Raw genomic sequence first — 21,753 nt, forward strand, 5'->3', positions numbered from 1 at the left:
TTTGCTAGTATATAATATATATATATACACATATATATATATATATTTGCAAACTGTTTCTTGTTCATTGAGGTTTTCTCTTGGAGAGCTTTTTTCATTTCATTGAAAATTAAAGCAGCAGCTGCCAAATTATGTAGCTTTCTTATTTATTTTTCAACATTGTGTAAAATAACTTTATAAAGTAACATAAAAGATTTAAATACTGGTTATCCTTTTACACTAAAATATTACTAAAGAGATACAAAAAAAGTAAAATGCATATGTTCTTTTTCTTTAAGGAGATTAAATATTACTGAAGAAAGAAAAAAAAAAACGAAAACAGCCAAATGGGGCTATGCATACAAACTTAAAAGGTTTAAATAAAACAGAAATATACACTTTTATTTTTACTTGCTTAACTTGTGGAGGGTGTATCTTGTAGCAAAGCCCTGACTTTTTTCGTGAAAGCCCGTTTCAGTCAATAAGTCTTAAAAACAGGTGTAAAGATATTGACAATAAGCTACGCAAATCCACCAAGACATGGAATCGTTTAAATCAAGTATCATTACATCTTCCTTTCTTAAAGAGAAGTAAGGTATTACTTATAAGCTTACACATATATATCTATATCTATATATAGACATACATGCATATATATATCTATATCTATATATATCTATATCTATATATGTATATCTATATATATCTATTTCTATATATGTATATATATATCTATATCTATATCTCTGTCTCTCTCTCTCTCTTTATTTATATATATATATATATATATATCTAAATCCCCGCAAAGTACTGCTTTTAAATTTTTATGAAGAAGAAAAGCTTTTTAAATTGAGGGAAAATATCCCAATAGCAATTTGTTAAGGATCTGTTTTTTTTTGTGATGCAGCCTTAACACAGCTTTTCCGCTGTTTTATAAACGAACGCCATATAAGGTCTTCTTTTTTCCTTGCTTCGCCAAGGAAAGAGCCTTTTTATTAAATCCAAGGGTTCTTCGCTTTTTTTTTTGTTTATTTATTACGATTGTTATAGTTCTGTTTGTATACGACGTTGTCAGTTCAGCACTCAGGTTGTAATATGACCAAGCCGTGCAAGCTTACTGTTAAGAATGCAACGTATAGTTGTACATGAGAAAAGCAATCTTGCCTCAAATCAATGGCAACCTTTTGTAGGTCTATGAACTTATAATAAATAAACGAACTACACGCCGTGGCGCAATTTTAGGGGCTTCGCCTCTAGCGCTGACGTCCGAGGTTCGATTCCCGTATTGGAGTGAAGTGAGTGGGTGGTTACCTACCAGGTAACGCTTATGGTTGGCCAGCAAGTCAGGTAACATCAGCCACGGTGCCTTCAGTTGTGAGAAGCAGATCATAGAATGGATGAAAATAGTTTACTGTCAAATAATGCAAAGAGTACGCGACACCTGTTTCCCCCTTATTCTTGGCTCATCAGGCGTACACACTCATTGCACTCGCTTACGGTAATCGAACGTCGGACGTCAGCGCTAGAGGGGCTTCACAGCGGTGAAGTATTGCTTTTAAATTTTAATTAAGAAGAAAAGAAAACCTTTTTAAATTAAGTCTTAAAAAGAGGTGTAAAGATATTGACAATAAGCTACGCAAACCCACCAAGACATGCAATCGTTTAAATCAAGGCGCAAGTCGAAAAACACCATCCCATAATATTAGTTAACGATTAACACATTTGTATATGTATTGTAAGCATACAATACAACTGATAATATGTTGCGCTTATTTATCTGGTGTACTGACATTTTTGCGCGTTTAACAGCTGAAATCTAATGTGGTTTGTGCCCTTCAGAATGAAAAGAGTTTGCATTTACCTTTTTAATAAAAGGCGAGCTTTTAAGCCTGAGAAATCACCCCGTAAATGCACACGTTTAATTGCACATGTGTTAATATGTATGCTTACACAGTATTAAAAGACACTCAACAAGTACACAGTATTAAAAGACAGTCAACAATTAACGTCATTTACCTTCGTTCCCGCCTCCTCCATTAGAGTATATGGACAAAAAACAGGTTCCAGTTATGACCATTACATGTAGAATTTCGAAATGAAACCTGCCTAACTTTTGTAAGTAAGCTGTAAGGAATGAGCCTGCCAAATTTCAGCCTTCTACCTACACGGGAAGTTGGAGAATTAGTGATGAGTGAGTCAGTCAAACAGGTTCCAGTTATGACCATTATGCGTAGAATTTCGAAATAAAACCTGCCTAACTTTTGTAAGTAAGCTGTAAGGAATGAGCCTGCCAAATTTCAGACTTCTACCTACACGGGAAGTTGGAGAATTGGTGATGAGTGAGTCAGTCAAACAGGTTCCAGTTATGACCATTACGCGTAGAATTTCGAAATAAAACCTGCCTAACTTTTATAAGTAAGCTGTAAGGAATGAGCCTGCCAAATTTCAGACTTCTACCTACACGGGAAGTTCGAGAATTAGTGATGAGTCAGTCAGTCAATCAGTCAGTCAGTCAGTGAGTCAGTGAGGGCTTTGCCTTTTATTAATATGTGTATATATATATATATATATATATATATATATATATATATATATATATATATATATATAATGTGTGTGTACTAGTCATTTAGCCCGTTACAATAACGGGCGCTAGAACAGTAGTGCATAAACATTAGTAGGGACAGTCTATATTAAATGGCAAGGGACTTTGACCTCATTCTTTTTGTTGGTCGTATTTTTCTTTCTTTCAGCCTTTCTTTTGTTGATGTTTACTTGCTGAGCTGACCGTTCTTCGTGGGCTGCCGCCATGTATTGTGTGTCTTTAATTTTCTGTGACAGTAATACTGTCTTGTATGGCTCTATTCAATAAGGGCGCGCACAAAAAGGCGAGCTTCAAAAGGGCGACCTCAATTGAGCGCGGCGAATAAAGGCGTTCGTAGATAATTTAGTTCAAATGGCTGTGGAATATGTGAAGAGCAACAATGGTGCAGATCTTTATTTACGCGCGCCTTTATTCGCTGTGTCCAATTGAGGTTGCCTTTTTGTGTGCGCCCTTATTGAAGGATACCGTCCTGTACGTCCGCTGGCTTGTACGTCCGTAATATACCTTTAATTTTCTCTGGCGGTAATACAGGCGTGCGCGTCGGTAATATGCCTTAAATCTCCTCTGACAGTAATACTGGCTTGTATGTGGCTGTAATATGCGTCACTGTATTGTGTACCTTTAATTTCCTCTCGCAGTAATACCGGTTTGTATTTCTGTAAAACGCCTGTAACTTTCTCTGACAGTAATATCGCGCATCGCACCGTGCCCCGCGCATGCGCACTTCATCAAAAGACACCCACACATGGACACCTGGACGCACATAGGGATTTTATATATATATATATATATATATATAGATATATACAGTGGTGTGAAAAACTATTTGCCCCCTTCCTGATTTCTTATTCTTTTGCATGTTTGTCACACAAATTGTTTCTGATCATCAAACACATTTAACCATTAGTCAAATATAACACAAGTAAACACAAAATGCAGTTTGTAAATGGTGGTTTTTATTATTTAGGGAGAAAAAAAAATCCAAACCTACATGGCCCTGTGTGAAAAAGTAATTGCCCCCTGAACCTAATAACTGGTTGGGCCACCCTTAGCAGCAATAACTGCAATCAAGCGTTTGCGATAACTTGCATTGAGTCTTTTACAGCGCTCTGGAGGAATTTTGGCCCACTCATCTTTGCAAAATTGTTGTAATTCAGCTTTATTTGAGGGTTTTCTAGCATGAACCGCCTTTTTAAGGTCATGCCATAGCATCTCAATTGGATTCAGGTCAGGACTTTGACTAGGCCACTCCAAAGTCTTCATTTTGTTTTTCTTCAGCCATTCAGAGGTGGATTTGCTGGTGTGCTTTGGGTCATTGTCCTGTTGCAGCACCCAAGATCGCTTCAGCTTGAGTTGATGAACAGATGGCCGGACATTCTCCTTCAGGATTTTTTGGTAGACAGTAGAATTCATGGTTCCATCTATCACAGCAAGCCTTCCAGGTCCTGAAGCAGCAAAACAACCCCAGACCATCACACTACCACCACCATATTTTACTGTTGGTATGATGTTCTTTTTCTGAAATGCTGTGTTCCTTTTACGCCAGATGTAACGGGACATTTGCCTTCCAAAATGTTCAACTTTTGTCTCATCAGTCCACAAGGTATTTTCCCAAAAGTCTTGGCAATCATTGAGATGTTTCTTAGCAAAATTGAGACGAGCCCTAATGTTCTTTTTGCTTAACAGTGGTTTGCATCTTGGACATCTGCCATGCAGGCCGTTTTTGCCCAGTCTCTTTCTTATGGTGGAGTCGTGAACACTGACCTTAATTGAGGCAAGTGAGGCCTGCAGTTCTTTAGACGTTGTCCTGGGGTCTTTTGTGACCTCTCGGATGAGTCATCTCTGCGCTCTTGGGGTAATTTTGGTCGGCCGGCCACTCCTGGGAAGGTTCACCACTGTTCCATGTTTTTGCCATTTGTGGATAATGGCTCTCACTGTGGTTCGCTGGAGTCCCAAAGCTTTAGAAATGGTTTTATAACCTTTACCAGACTGATAGATCTCAATTACTTCTGTTCTCATTTGTTCCTGAATTTTTTTGGATCTTGGCATGATGACTAGCTTTTGAGGTGCTTTTGGTCTACTTCTCTGTGTCAGGCAGCTCCTAATTAAGTGATTTCTTGATTGAAACAGGTGTGGCAGTAATCAGACCTGGGGGTGGCTACGGAAATTGAACTCAGGTGTGATACACCACAGTTAGGTTATTTTTTAACAAGGGGGCAATTACTTTTTCACACAGGGCCATGTAGGTTTGGATTTTTTTTCTCCCTAAATAATAAAAACCATCATTTAAAAACTGCATTTTGTGTTTACTTGTGTTATATTTGACTAATGGTTAAATGTGTTTGATGATCAGAAACATTTTGTGTGACAAACATGCAAAAGAATAAGAAATCAGGAAGGGGGCAAATAGTTTTTCACACCACTGTATATAGATATATTGTGGGACATGGCTGGCCTTTTATCCTGGCCAATACCCCCAGGCCGCCAGGTGGAGCCCTGCCTGTAACATAGAGGTGCCCCGAGTTCCAGCAGGGCATCATGGACAGTGGAGTTTTTCATCACAGACCTGCTGGATACCATGGGAACCTCCAGGGGACGCTGCAGGAAGGCCCAGAGACTTTGGTTTCACCTATAACCCGTAAGTGCGTTTTAGTCACGGCGACAGAGTGGATGACACACTTCCGGGTTGAAGAAAAGAAGCTTTTATCTGACCCGGAAGTGGTCACAGTCACATGGACAGACAGACAGAGAGAGAGAGAGAAACACTTCCGTGTCACGGACTATATAAAGGACTGTGAGAGACCAGAGCGTCGAGCTGAGCTGGGTGTAAGGGTGGCAACGCGTCTGGGAGTGGAGGATCGTGTGTGTAGTGGAGGACCCTCTGCAGTTTGCATATCAGGAGAAGGTGGGAGTGGAGGATGCCATCATCTATATGCTACATCAATCCCTCTCCCACTTGGACAGAGGCAGTGGTGCTGTAAGAATTATGTTTCTAGACTTCTCTAGCGCCTTCAACACAATCCAACCTCTGCACCTTAGTTACAAGCTGACAGACATGGGAGTAGATTCATACCTAGTGGCATGGATCGTGGACTGTCTTAAAGACGGACCTCAGTATGTGCGTCTTGGGAACTGCACATCTGACATTGTGGTCAGCAACACAGGAGCGCCACAAGGGACTGTACTTACTCCGGTCCTGTTCAGCCTATTTACATCGGACTTCCAATACAACTCGGAGTCCTGCCACGTGCAAAAGTTCGCTGATGACACTGCTATCGTGGGCTGCATCAGGAGTGGGCAGGAGGAGGAGTATAGGGACCTAATCAATGAGTTTGTTAAATGGTGTGACTCAAACCACCTACACCTGAACACCAGCAAAACCAAGGAGCTGGTGGTGGATTTTAGGAGGCCCAGACCCCTCATGGACCCCGTGATCATCAGAGGTGACTGTGTGCAGATGGTGCAGACCTATAAATACCTGGGAGTGCAGCTGGATGATAAATTAGACTGGACTGCCAATACTGATGCTCTGTGTAAGAAAGGACAGAGCCGGTTATACTTCCTTAGAAGGCTGGCGTCCTTCAACATCTGAAATAGGATGCTGCAGATGTTCTATCAGACGGTTGTGGCGAGCGCCCTCTTCTACGCAGTGGTGTGCTGGGGAGGCAGCATTAAGAAGAAAGACGCCTCATGCCTGGACAAACTGATGAGGAAGGCAGGCTCTATTGTTGGCATGGAGCTGGACAGTTTGACATTTGTGGCAGAGCGATGAGCGCTCAGCAGGCTCCTGTCAATTATGGAAAATCCACTGCATCCACTAAACAGTGTCATCTCCAGACAGAAGAGCAGCTTCAGTGACAGACTGCTGTCATCGTCCTGCTTCACTGATAGACTGAGAAGATCGTTCCTCCCCCAAACTATGCGACTCTTCAATTCCACCCGAGGGGGTAAACATTAACATTATACAAAGATATTGTCTGTTTTTTACCTGCATTATTATCGATCTTTAATATTGTTTTTTGTATCAGTAAGGTGCTGCTGTAGTATGTGAATTTCCCCTTGGGATTAATAAAGTATCTATCTATCTATCTGTAGTGATTATTGATTTATGAGTATTGTGGAGTAGAGGGTGCTTTGTGCACTATATTGTCCAAATACTGGCAGGTGCCCCTTCTAATCTTATATTACAGCTCCAGCTTATTCAAAACTCAGCTGCAAGAGTCCTTACTCGAACCAGCAGCAGCGAGCACATCACACCCATCCTGCTCCGTCTTCACTGGCTCCCTGTGTCCTACAGAATCGAATATAAAATCCTACTAATAACCTACAAAGCTTTAAATAACCTCGCACCAAACTACATCAGTGACCTCCTCCATCACTATGTGCCTGCCCGCCCACTAAGGTCCTCTGATTCTGGTAATCTTGTTGTGCCCCTCACTAATCTACACTCTATGGGTGACAAGGCCTTCAGCTGTATAGCGCCCAGACTCTGGAATGACCTACCAAAATTAATCAGGTCAGCTGACTCCATGAATTCTTTTAAAAAACAACTCAAAACTCATCTGTTCAGGAAGGCTTTTAGCTCTACTTGACTTTATTACCTTTCTCTCAGTTTACTTCTCTGTCAAGATGCCAACGTAACCTGTATGTGTGTGCGAGACCATCAATTATGTTGTCTGTTTTTTTTTCAGAATTTACTGTCTTAATCTTCTTTATTTATTTATCTGGTTTGTACAATGCTATATACTGTATATTCTGCCGTTCTTTATTATATTCTGTAAGTGCCTTGAGCATGGGAAAGGCGCTATATAAATAAAATGTATTATTATTATTATTATTATTATTAATAAAATAAATTATTGGACTTTTACCTGGTGTCTGGAGTCAAGTCTGAGGGTTCAAGAGGACGACAGCGCCCTCTATCTGTCACAATATATATATGTGTGTGTGTGTGTGTGTGTGTGTGTATGTATATATGTATTGTATTAAAATCAGACTAAATGTTCTTGCTTTTACAGCCACAGAGAATACCTCCAAAATAGCAAAAAAAAAGTGTTGTGTCCAGTCTTGTAACTGATGTAAAATGTTTTTTTTTCTTTTCCTCTTCTTTGTGCCTGTTCACCTTCAGTGAACTGATGTCTCTGTCTCTCTCACCCATCCAGGGCATTGTCCTCCTCTTTTCATTCTCCCTCTGTCAAGACTGAAAACTACCCTAGACCTATTTATAGCACGTCCTTCTAAATAAATCTGAGACACTATCATAGGGTGCCTAACCCCTTAACCAAACCATTCTGAAGAATTCCACAGAAGGTTTTTGAAAAAAAAAAAAAAAAAAATGTGACATGAGCGTCAGTAGGTTTTGTGCCCTAGGAACCAAGTTACCAGAACTATTCTCTTAACATTTCATTAATTATTTACCAGTCTGATAATGATCTTTCTGATCATAAAATAGGGCATTACAATAGAAATTGATTTGATAAATTCATAACTAATTGCAGAATTATGATATTTGCCATAATTCTTGAGATATTATCAAAATTCATTTGAGGGTTCCTCTAGAGTGCCTCTTTATCTTGCACAATTTGCCTCAAAAACTAATCATCTCCTCATAATGGGCTTAGGTGTCGAGTTTGGTATTTTTCTGTCCAGCCATTTCATCTCTAGACCATCCTCAAGAAACTGTGACACACACATAGACACACACCCATCATCGAGATATTGATGTTTTTGGTATCAGGAGACCCTGAAACATCGAGATACTTCGAAAACTGGAGATCGAAATTTTTGACAAATCTAAAGCTTTTGCTGCTCCCCCATAGACAATAGGTTATAGAGAAGAAGGGCGCAAAGCAAAAACATTTTGCTAGTGTCAGGAGGAAAAATAGGGAAAATAGCGATAAGTACATAATAGCCTATATACAGTATAAAAGAAAAGAAATACCACAAAAATATATTTAATAGACAAAATATCATTAAAAAATTGAATAACTGTCAGTGTTTAAATATTAGATTTCAAATTGTTATGTAAAAGAGTTCAGCTTGGGAAAAGTGATTTGCTAATTTAGTTTTTATTTTTCAGTTGATTGTCATGGATAGTCCTCAAGACTTGGAGGGTGAAGTGGACCATTCCTTCTTTGACAGTGATTATGAAGACAATGACCAAACAAAACAAGAAGAAGAACTTGTTAATTCAGAATTTGAGCCTTCACAGGAAAATCACAAAGAAGCAACTGATGACAACATAAGAAAAGACAATGTTTCCAAAAAAAGTACTGAAGAGAAACCTGAACAAAGTTCAAAGGCAGAAAGTATTTCTATAGTACCTGAAGTTTGTATTTCGGATGTTAATAGTAGTAAGGTTCAGGCAGCCTCTAGGAGCCTTTTACAGATTGAGACAGTGTTTCCTACAAGCTCTTCTACTGAGGAAAGAGATGATGAAGATGATGAGGACGATTATACAAGGAGTGAAGAGGACAGTGAAGAGGACAAGCAGATAAACCAGTACAAGTATAAATGTACTAATTCAAATAGTTTTAAAAAAGCAAGTGGCAAATACCGACATTATAATGCTGCTCCTGCAGCAGAATCAGGAGGTTCAAGTAGTGACTCAGATAGTCATGTATCAGAATTATCGGCCAAAAAAAAATCAGCAGATTTACCTCCGTCCTCCCCAAGGCACAGAACAAAATTAAGTTTAATGCCAAGAAAAGAAAGATATCATCACACAGAAGAATCTGAAGACACAGTAACTGATGTAACACCACTTTCTACTCCTGATATAAGCCCAATACAGTCTATTGATCTTGCTGCTGTGAAAGAGAGTCTTGGGAAAAAGCAAATTACAAAGCAAGGAAATGTGAGTCGTGAAATCTGTGAAGATTCTGAAGAGTTTTGTATTGATGAGGAGCAGGAGAGATCCTCGGTGCAAAGTATGAAAGGGTCAAGCAGCAGCATGGCATCATCTGTCTCTTTGGAGTCTGAGTTGGTTAGCAGGCACAGTCAGAAGGTCTTAAGTGATACTAAGGATCTTAACCATCTTCTTAAAGGTATTTTGATTGTTTGTTCTGTCACCTGCAAGTTAAGGAATATTATCCTATGGTGTTTTCCATCAAAGGCCATTAAGAAGATTAATGGAAAGTTGGTTGAATTTCCTCCAAAATAAAGTGACCACGATAGTCACTGAGAAAGTAAAGTGAAAATCGAAGTATTTGTAGTATACATAAGTCATTCTAGTTTGAAGTGATAAAATGATGGGAGAAAAAAAACAGTGTTAATACATTTGTGTGGTACAGTGGATAGCACTAATACCTCATGGATCCAACTTCTTGGCTCGATTTCTTTATCCAGATGCTGTCCATGTGAAGCTTACATGTTTTGCCAATGCCCAAGGATGTGTAGATTAGGTTATGTGAGTGTAGAGATTTGCATGAGTGAGCACTGAGATAAACTGATGCCCTGTGCCCAGTGCTACCAGATTAACATTTGGCTACCTCTTACCCTGCTTTGGATTAAGTAGGTTTAAGGCCGGATTTATACTTCACATGATGCGATGCATGCTGCAGCGGATGCTCCTGCTACGCAAACGTTGTAGTGTTTATACTTGGCGCGCATATTTTACGTAAATCTGGAGGAATCCGCCAGGCGGCAGTGCGAGATGTTATCACGGTGAGAACAGATTCGGCTTCTCTTTGTTGTGAATTGCCTAGAACACCCATTAAATTCCGATGACACCTTACCACAATATCTCTGAAAAGGATGTTTATTGATTAAATCCAGGGATGTGTCCATTCCACCAAGCATTGGGCACGACTGAGAAACAATCCCTGGACGAGGCCTCGGCTCATCGCAAGGTGAATACAAGCACACAAATACACTAGCGTCATTTTAGCGGCACCAAAGCTGCATATCTTTGGAAGGAAACCGGAGCACACTGAGGAAACCCAGCAGGAAAACATGTAAACTCCAGGCATGGAATATCAGCGATGCGACTCCCTGCAAGACAGCAGCGCTAACGCTCTGCCACTGTAGTGTACCCCCATGTGTGTAATTATTAACAGTATTCATTATTTAAATGAAATTACCAATTTATCTGTAAAATGTAGTATACATACTTTAATGCTTTTCATCATGAAAGTGATATCAAGTATAAATCTAAGGATTCTAAATGTGCAGAGAGTTGGAATATCATACATTTAATGTGCTCAGTGTGGCGATCTATTGCTGGCGATCCGCTGCTGTCAGGACCAGAGGAAGCCCTAGAAAATAAGACGGCACAGAAGACGGTATGTGAGACTTTTAAAATGTATCGTGTCATTACGATCGGGAATATGCAGCACTTGAATATAAAAGCACCACGAATACATCTCTATGTCGGCATTTTGCTTCACCACATCGAACCATTTATCAAACATTGAAGCGCGCACACCGATCTCGTAGGATCCGCAAACGGCTTTCTGTCACATGTAGATAGTAAACAGAGACTCAGACGTCACATTAAAACTTTTAGCACACTGCGCCCCCCGACTTTTTGCTGGTACTCCAACTCGCACACGTTAATTTCTGAGGACCTGCTCAGAGGACACATCAAATGAACGCTGAGAATGCGTGGCAGCCATGATGCGGACGCGTACGCGTTCTGAGCATGAAGTATAAACAAGCCCTAAGAATACGTTTTGTGTCTCCCCTCCTTTAGTTCTGGTGAGACTAATGGTTCTGCTTTTAGAGATCATTGAGACATGGGTAATTTTCGCCACTGTAATGATAATGTTACAGTGAGAAAAAATAAGCAAAATGTAAAAGATACAAAACGTATCTCTTTGTCTGTAAAGCACTATTGAGGAAATGTAGTGAGTGGCTAATGCATGCTAGGCTGAATCTGGACAAAACTCTATCATCTTTATTTATATTACTGTAGCAGCAGAACGACTCCAGAAGTGTCTAATAAAATGCCTCCAGACTCCCTGGGAAGCACAATCAGATAGGTGATAATGCAAAATGTACATGCTGTCAGTACAATGAGGAACTTCATTATTATTACAGGATGGGCAAGTGGAGAGTCTTAAGCAGGCCTGATTCTTGCATCAGACCAAACAATTCCTGCATTTTATTTTGTGAAACAAAACAAAAACTCCACTAAAGCAACAGTAGATGGAAAGAGCAAAACTTGGCAAATTACCTAAAAAAAAAAAAAATTAAGAGTATGACACCATTAGTGGAGACTTGATACAGTTTATTGCATACAACCAAATACAAATAATAAATTTCACTGTATTTTAATTTAAGTAAATTTATACCCTATTGAAATGTTGAAAATTGAAGAAGCAGCATTTGAAAATGTTAAAGCACAAATATTATATTGAAAGATGGAAATACTTAGAAATAAAAAGTGACATTTTGTAGTTTCACCTTATAATCATGTTTACATGTCAAATTCGGCGCTCCGGTTTCCTCCCACAGTCCAAAGACATGCAGGTTAGGTGGATTGGTGATTCTAAATTGGCCCTAGTGTGTGCTTGGTGTGTGGGTGTGTTTGTGTGTGTCCTGTGGTGGGTTGGTACCCTGCCCGGGATTGGTTCCTGCCTTGTTCCCTGTGTTGGCTGGGATTGGCTCCAGCAGACCCCCGTGACCCTGTGTTCGGATTCAGCAGGTTGGAAAATGGATGGATGGATGTCAAATTCTAATGCCTTGTGTATACCACAAAAACAACAATTTTAACTTTCTTTGCCCATGGCTTACTGGCGGGACTGTTTAAAAAGTTATACATTTTGCACAAAAAATTACTGACAAATATCCTAAAGAATGCATTTTCATCTGTTTATTTGTAAGGAAAAAATTGCTTAATTTAAAAAGTTTACATTCACTACACTTTTCTTACATACCTAAAGCACAAGATTATAATGTAAAGTCATAAAATTGATTACTTGCTTTAAGCTTATGTCAGATTGTAATCACCATATTGTTGAAGTTTTTACAACACATTGAAGAAAGCCACTTTTCTATAAGCAGAATTGTGTACAGGCTCAATGCAGCATTGCCAAAGTAAACAAGTTATAGTTTATAACCAAGTAACTATTAGCATTTTGCTGATCATTTGCATCATTAAGCGATTTGTGCCTAACTGCCCACTAGATTTTAAGCTCATTTTGTCTGTTTCTCAGTCTCCGATGTTATTCTGTGTTTCTATTCAAGCAAACATTTCAATTAAAATCTTGCCTTTCTGATTTCAGGCTCTTTATAGGTACATGATTAAAATGCTAATTTTTTATATAAAATGTTTACAAATTCAGAACAATTTATCATTGTCACATACTGACATACACACTGATAATAATAAAATAAGGCAGTGGTCAGTATTTAACAATAGTCACTTTTTTAACAATTGCCTTAACCTTTATGCCAGACTACACTATTTCAGTTAGAGGTGTAGACTAAATTAATATGCCTATATTAGTCACTGCTAAATTGATTACTTGCTTTAAGCTTATGTCAGATTGTAATCACCATATTGTTGAAGTTTTTACAACATATTGAAGAAAGCCACTTTTCTATAAGCAGAATTTCAATGCAGCATTGCCAAAGTAAACAAGTTATAGTTTATAACCAAGTAACTATTAGCATTTTGCTGATCATTTGCATCATTAAGCGATTTGTGCCTAACTGCCCACTAGATTTTAAGCTCATTTTGTCTGTTTCTCAGTCTCCGATGTTATTCTGTGTTTCTATTCAAGCAAACATTTCAATTAAAATCTTGCCTTTCTGATTTCAGGCTCTTTATAGGTACATGATTAAAATGCTAATTTTTTATATAAAATGTTTACGAATTCAGAACAATTTATCATTGTCACATACTGACATACACACTGATAATAATAAAATAAGGCAGTGGTCAGTATTTAACAATAGTCACTTTTTTAACAATTGCCTTAACCTTTATGCCAGACTACACTATTTCAGTTAGAGGTGTAGACTAAATTAATATGCCTATATTAGTCACTGCTTTTCTAAAAAAGAAAATGCTCTAAGCTATAATAACTTTAATAAACTTATTTATAATTAATCTTAGGGACTGCTTTAATTTTCTGGTTAGAGAATCAAGGATGTACAATATATACATTAATAGTAAGTAGCAGTTAACTTTTTCATGTCTTTGATAGCAAGTCAGTGAAAGCATTCATTTCAATTAATTCAGCATTGTTAAAACTGAGGAAGATAAAGTGCCTTTGTTTCTAAGGTCTGTTTTAGATTTTTTCTGTTTCCTAAAAAGCACTTTGATACTTTTAAACCAACAGTCCATGAAAACATTTGCACATTATGAAAAACTATATGTACATGTCACTAGCAAAACAAATTTTAATCATATTGCAGACTCACTAGTCCACCAACTTGACTGCTAAAAAGAGACACTTACTAACAAGCATGTGAAATAATGCAAGATTTGTTTTCCCTGATAATGTTTTATTTATGGATTTTAAATGTAAGAATTTATATTAGTTAATTTTAATGAAGGGAGGAACATGTACCTGTAGTTTGACCCCTCAGTCTATGGTGTGGGAGCAGTCCTGTCTCCTGAACAGTCATGGTATTGACTTCACATGGATTTCTGAAGCTCAGTGATGGATAATATAGTATGTGGCCATCTGATGCCATCTCATTGCATCAGTGGTCACAGTGAAAAGATTGCAAAATAGTGTTGTAATGCTTACCAAGGCTTAAAAAGAGTTGTAGTTACAGAGTGTGGTAGCAGGTTTGCCATTGCAGAGATAGGACATGTTTTTAAAATAACATTATTAAACATGACACATCAAATGGCCAATGTTTAGAGAGCAGATCTGAGAGTAAAAGAAGGCCTGAAGAAGTTGTAAAGTGTAACACTGTAAACTAGACTAGAACATTTCCTGTTATGTTGCAAAGATGGCTTATTCCCAATCCAGTTACTAATGATGCAGCAGCTACAGACACATTTGGACGTAGTTGATGGAACAACTGTTTCTTAGAAGTTGGAGACAGACAATGTGAAATTAGCTAAAGAACTTCAAGATCATATCTGAAGACACCAGGTTACTTTAAAGGCTACTTCTGAACATGAACAGAATTATTTTGTTTTTTATCCCGGGTCCTCCCTGCATGGAGTTTGCATGTTCTCCCCGTGTCTGCGTGGGTTTCCTCCCACAGTCCAAAGACATGCAGGTTGGGTGGATTGGCGATTCTAAATTGGCCCTAGTGTGTGCTTGGTGTGTGGGTGTGTTTGTGTGTGTCCTGCGGTGGGTTGGCACCCTGCCCGGGATTGTTTCCTGCCTTGTGCCCTGTGTTGGCTGGGATTGGCTCCAGCAGACCCCCGTGACCCTGTGTTTGGATTCAGCGGGTTGGAAAATGGATGGATGGATGTAAGCAAAGGCAGTCTACCAGTTGGAGCACAGGAAGCAGTTGGTAATATTTATTTTAAATTTTTTTTAAAAGGATACTGAGATTATAGGGTCAACTTAAGGCAGTAGATGGTGGATTATTAAACAGGCAGCAGGTGTACTAATGGGGAGTTACCCTCCAACCAAAATACCTATAATTGTAGAAGTTTGATTGAGCCTGTAGTACTCAAGATAAAACTCCAGTTGGAAAAAAAAATAATAATAAAACATAAGCTTACTTTAAAGGGATTCAAGGAAATATTGGTATTTTAAAAAGACTTTAGCGGACAATGGTTTAAAGGAGTACATATTTAAAATTGGTGGTAAGAGTACAGTAATCCCTCCTCCATCGCGGGGGTTGCGTTCCAGAGCCACCCGCGAAATAGGAAAATCCGCGAAGTAGAAACCATATGTTTATATGGTTATTTTTAGAATGTCATGCTTGGGTCACAGATTTGCGCAGAAACACAGGAGGTTGTAGAGAGACAAGAACGTTATTCAAACACTACAAACAAACATTTGTCTCTTTTTCAAAAGTTTAAACTGTGCTCCATGACAAGACAGAGATGACAGTTCTGTCTCACAATTAAAAGAATGCAAACATATCTTCCTTTTCAAAGGAGTGCAAAGCAAGCAGTCAAAAAAAAAATCAATACGGCTTTTTGGCTTTTAAGTATGCGAAGCACCGCCGGTACAAAGCTGTTGAAGGCGGCAGCTCACACCCCCCTCTATCAGGAGCAGGAAGAGAGAGAGAGCCACAGAAAAACAAATAAAGTCAAAAATCAATACGTGCCCTTTGAGCTTTTAAGTATGCGAAGCTCCGTGCAGCATGTCCTTCAGGAAGCAGCTGCACACAGCCCCCCTGCTCACACCCCCCAGGTCAGCGAGAGAGAGAGAGAGAGAGAGAGAAAGTAAGCTGGGTAGCTTCTCAGCCATCTGCCAATAGCGTCCCTTGTATGAAATCAACTGGGCAAACCGACTGAGGAAGCAAGTACCGGAAATTAAAAGACCCATTGTCCGCAGAAACCCGCGAAGCAGCGAAAAATCCGCGATATATATTTAAATATGCTTACATATAAAATCCGCGATGGAGTGAAGCCGCGAAAGGCGAAGCGCGATATAGCGAGGGATCACTGTAAATTGTTTGTCAAATGAAGCTCTTCATAAAGAGCTAAATGAACACATCAAAGAACTGTTGATCTCATCCATTGTGAGAAATGGATGTCTAGAATGGAACTCTACTGACAGCGATGTTATTTTGCCTTTTTTGAGGTATCCTGTATTTAATCAACCTGAGAGGTTTTAATTACATATACAGTGGACCCTTGGCTTAAGAACTCAATTTGTTCGCAAGGGCTGGTTGTAACTCAAGTTAGTTGTAAGTCAAGACTATTTTTCCCATAAGAAATAATGGAAATACCCATAATGCATTCCGAACCTCCCTCAGCAACACTTAGAACCCTTTTTTATTATGAAAAGGTTAAGTATAATGTGCATAATTTACCAAAACACTACATTTATCTAGGGTACTAACCAAAAAGTTATAAAAAGTGCCTAGCCTACCAGAAACAATTTCATACTGTACTCACCATTTAATTTGACATCTTTGGGTTGCAGGAAGGGAGGAGGAGGAGAATGAAATGGAAGGTGGTTATTGTTTGGAAGGAGCCTCCTTATACAAATCTTTTCTTTGTAAAATTGCTGAGATGGTGGATTTCGACATACTGTACGTATTAGCGAGATCGGTCACACGAACACCACTCTCATATTTCCGCACAATTTATTTCTTCGTTTCGATTGTGATCGCTTTCTTTACCTTCTCTTCCTTAGCAATTATCGAAATAAATGATGTAAATCACTGCACTGACCGAAATTACATCCACAAACACAAGTATCTGTGCTCCGACTAACGCTTACGAACGCTCTCGGCTGTTTGTTTACAATCACGCAAGCGGATACACGTGACCGCATTCAGGTCGTAACGCAAGATGTTGATTGTAAATCGAAACAAAAATTTTGGTCGTAAATCAAGTTGTTCACATGTCAGGCTGGTCGTATATCAAGGGTCGACTGTATGTACATTAAATCATGAGCAGAAGTTCAAAGGTTCAGAAAGATAAGGAAAAGGCAACTAAAGCTTCATCAAAGCCTAATCCAGTGTTAAGTATACGATACGGCCTGACAGAGACTTGTTTGGAAGAGACTGGCGAAGGAATGGATCTGCTTGGACCTCACACTGCAGCATCAGCTCCAGTCGAGAGCGAAAATGGAAGCAAAAATATGAGTGAGGTGGACAATGAGAATTCATAGATCTCAGGCAGGTTAAGGGAACTGAGCATTGCCTCTATGTCTCCACTGTCAATTACTACTAATTCCCCCAGTGAATCAACAGTATCAAGTCCAACCGGAATCATGGCTCCGCCTTTGTAGGGTATAAAAGATACAAAGAAGAATATACACAAGAGAAATGACAAGCTGCTTCAGGATATACTGTAAAAGACTAGGAGATACGTTTAAGTAATTACTTTGCTGTAAGCTTTAAAGACATTCTAGCAATAAAGTATGAGTAAACTTGAGAATAAAATTAGAGTACTTGGTACTTAGCTTGAAGAAGTAAAGAAAACGTTTATGCCTCATATTGAAGAAGTTGAACAATTAACATCCACCACTGACAAAAAAGCAACTGCTGTAGAATCCGAATGCAAAGTGCTCAGTGACAAACTAGCTGCACTGGAAGATAGATATAATAGGAACAACATTAGAATTGAAGGTCTCCCTAAGCCCAAACCCACTGAAATTCATAGGTGAACTATTTTTTAAAATAATTGGAGAGGAGTTCAAATTGGACACTGCGATCTCAATAGCTCACCACATACGTGGAGCAAATGCCTCAAAAATGAGAAGCCTGTTTGTTCATTTTAACAGACTACAGGTTAAAGAAAATTTGATGTTGATTCTCAGACAGAAAGAGGAGATTACACAAGGGACAGTCAAGAAGTTCCTGGAATTGTGATATGGTGGGACAGTGAAAGATCACATTACGCACACATTGTTGTGGAGGGGAGCGCAGCACGTCTGTAGACCAGTTACAACAGGTCTGGATTGGTTTTGGCGTGTAGTATTGCTTAAATTACCGTTTGAGTTAGACATGTGCGTAGTCATTTGGCGCAGTGTCGCAGTTCGAACAACATGCTAACATCAAATTCATGTGTAAATGGGGATAATCAGCTTCATATATGCTAGAGGCACAGCTTCTTGATTGCTCCTTGTATTTGAAAATAACCACATTTATATTTTCTAGATTTCTGTCCTTCAACAGCTGCCAAGTGAACCGCATTCTATAGCATAAAACAGCACTTACACTTTGCTAAAATCTGATAAAGCCTCTCGTTTCCTGCTAGATTGAAAGTGATTTTTGAAGACCAATTCTACTTCTTTAATTCCCTTAAAGAAGCAAAAAAAGCGCTTAAAAAGACTTATCCCAATATCTTTCAAAACAAACACAAGTCAATTTAAAGAAGATTCTGCTTGCAACTTGGTCAATTTGTAATGCAACATTTTCTGTTTTCCACAGAGACTACTTAATATCATTACCTAGGTTTATAGCATCTGGACTGTACTTTCATACGATATCTCAATTTTTATTTTTACTACACCACTGTTGGGGGTTTGTTTTGTTCTGGACATGCTCTGTCTCTTAGCATGTCAGAGGACTGGCACTTTGCAAAGTGTGGTCTAGCCTCACTGGGGGAGGCAAAATGAGGGGAGAGCAAGTTACTTCTTATTTATCCTTTTTACCCCAACAATTGTAAGTGTCAACATAATAATAGGCTTCTTCGCCAGAATACTTAGCAACAATTTGAAATCAAGGTTAAAGCTATTGTATGTAAGTTTACAAAATATCATAAAATGTTCAGAAGCCATGTCCCTCTGACCAAACAGTAAACTTTAAGGACTGGAAATGTCGGCCATTCACGTTCGAAATGTATCAGAAATAAAGGGTAATTACCAGAGAAGGGCTTGAACAGAAAATGTTGTGCAGATGACATGGTACTGTATATATCAGACCAACAAACGTCCATACCAGCAGTCCCCATAGCACTAGCAGATGTTCAAGAGATATCTGGACTCAAAATTAATTTGAATAAAACTGTACTTTTTCCAGTGAACTCCCTAGCACACAATATTAGAGTGGACACCTTCCCATTTATTTGAGCAAATCAGTTCAGATACCTGGGGGTAATTATCAGAAGTAAATATAAAGATTTTTTTCAGCAACATTTTGCTATCTGCATGGAAAAAAATTAAACGAGGTGAACAGATGGTCAGCATTCCATCTCACATTAGCAGGGTGAATTAATACTGTCAAGATGAACATCCTTCCCAAACTTCTATTTCTATTTCAGAGCATCCCCATATACATTAACAAATTATTCTTTAAGAAATTAGATTCAATCACATCCTCATTTCTTTGGAATTCAAAACATCCACGCATCCAAAGGGTGACTCAACCATGAACTAAAGCAGAAGGGGGCATGGCACTACCTAACTTTCAGTTTTATTACTGGGCTCCAAACATACAAGCTGTAAAGACCTGGGGTCTCATGTGTAAATGGTGTGTACGCACAAAAATGATGCGTACGCCCGTTTCCATGCTCACATTGTGATATATAAAAACTGAACTTGGTATAAAGCCACGCACATTCTCACGCTAGCTCAAACCTAGCTAGCTCTTGTGTACGCAAGTTTTCAGTTCAGTTTTGCAAACTGGCGGCACCGAGCGTCAAAGCAGTGCTACTGTTTCTGTGTGCTTTCCCTTTATTTTTTAGATTTACATCCCTGACGCAGGTTTATCAATACACTGAAATTAACTGCATATCGTTTATTAGCTTAAGGCATCGGATTGTAATCAATCTGTAACAATATAATGGTCCACGGAATGGCCAGACTATTCCAAATACCATAGCTGCTTTAGCGTTGTTACTCTCGGTGCACCATTCAGTATTTTAACCCACTGCATCTGAATATGGAATCACAGCTCTACAGCACCTGGTTGGAAAGAGGATTATCGGGATACAGCATCTAGCACATGCTGCCTCAGCACAATCTATTTGAACTCTTCCATACAGCAAATGCTTCAGAGCCTTTCCTGTAGGACCTAGCGGTTGAGAAACCGTTTCATCCCAAGAACTCTAAACGCACTCAATCATTCCATCAAGTGCACCCGGTAGAACTGTTTGTATTTAAAAGTACAATTACCTTACTGAAAACTTGCACTACAATTGTAATATTGCACAACCTGAGACACTTTATGAACCATTTCACTATCTGAACTATACGTATATGATTTCAATTTCATATTGTATATTTTTCATTTTTATGAAGTTTATGGAGGATTTGCATATTGATTTTGCTCCTTGTACCATACAATAACAATAAAGGAATTCAATTCAATAGAAGAAAATGCATATTTACATATGATGATGGCTGGCTTCTAAGTCGATTTAGATTTCCAAGCACTATCTTCTTGGAGCTCTTGACATCATTTTTAAGATGAAATGCAGTAAAGTACAGTGCATCCAGGAAGTATTCACAGCGCATCACTTTTTCCACATTTTCTTATGTTACAGCCTTATTCCAAAATGGATTAAATTCATTTTTTTCCTCAGAATTCTACACATAACACCCCATAATGACAACGTGAAAAAAGTTTCCTTAAGATTTTTGCAAATTTATTAAAAATAAAAAAATTAAAAAGGCACATGTACATAAGTATTCACAGCCTTTGCCATGAAGCTCGAAATTGAGCTCAGGTGCATCCTGTTTCCCCTGATCATCCTTGAGATGATTCTGCAGCTTAATTGGAGTCCACCTGTGGTAAATTCAGTTGGTTGGACATGATTTGGAAAGGCACACACCTGTCTATATAAGGTCCCACAGTTGACAGTTCATGTCAGAGCACAAACCAAGCATGAAGTCAAAGGAATTGTCTGTAGACCTCTGAGACAGGATTGTCTCGAGGCACAAATCTGGAGAAGGTTACAGAAAAATTTCTGCTGCTTTGAAGGTCCCAATGAGCACAGTGGCCTCCATCAACCGTAAGTGGAAGAAGTTCAAAACCACCAGGACTCTTACTAGCGCTGGCCAGCCATCTAAACTGAGCGATCGGGGGAGAAGGGCCTAAGTCAAGGAGGTGACCAAGAATCTGATGGTCACTCTGTCAGAGCTCCAGAGGTCCTCTGTGGAGAGAGGAGAACCTTCCAGAAGGACAACCATCTCTGCAGCAATCCACCAATCAGGCCTGCATGGTAGAGTGGCCAGACGGAAGCCACTCCTTAGTAAAAGGCACATGGCAGCCTGCCTGGAGTTTGCCAAAAGGCACCTGAAGGACTCTCAGACCATGAGAGAGAAAATTCTCTGGTCTGATGAGACAAAGATTGAACTCTTTGGTGTGAATGCCAGGCGTCACATTTGGAGGAAACCAGGCACCGCTCATCATCAGGCCAATACCATCCCTACAGTGAAGCATGGTGGTGGCAGCATCATGCTGTTGGGATGTTTTTCAGCGGCAGGGACTGGGAGACTAGTCAGGATAAAGGGAAAGATGACTGCAGCAATGTACAGAGACATCCTGGATGAAAACCTGCTCCAGAGCACTCTTGACCTCAGATTGGGGCGACGGTTCATCTTTCAGCAGGACAACGACCCTAAGCACACAGCCAAGATATCAATGGAGTGGCTTCAGAACAACTCTGTGAATGTCCTTGA

At 39.2% G+C, this 21,753-nt stretch overlaps 1 protein-coding gene across 2 annotated transcripts in view; it reads left to right on the top strand.

The window, feature by feature from the left end:
- Positions 1 to 21,753, top strand: part of cfap97 (cilia and flagella associated protein 97) — a 97,072-nt gene that overhangs the window by 14,168 nt on the left and 61,151 nt on the right. For both annotated transcript variants that reach the window (XM_051928445.1, XM_051928446.1), the window contains exon 2: positions 8,664 to 9,630. In XM_051928445.1, coding sequence (XP_051784405.1) covers positions 8,673 to 9,630 — 958 coding nt within the window. In that variant the 5' untranslated portion in view covers positions 8,664 to 8,672. The remainder of the gene's footprint in view (positions 1 to 8,663; positions 9,631 to 21,753) is intronic.

Source organism: Erpetoichthys calabaricus, chromosome 5 (assembly GCF_900747795.2).
Source record: "Erpetoichthys calabaricus chromosome 5, fErpCal1.3, whole genome shotgun sequence".
Classification (NCBI taxonomy): Eukaryota; Metazoa; Chordata; class Cladistia; order Polypteriformes; family Polypteridae; genus Erpetoichthys; species Erpetoichthys calabaricus.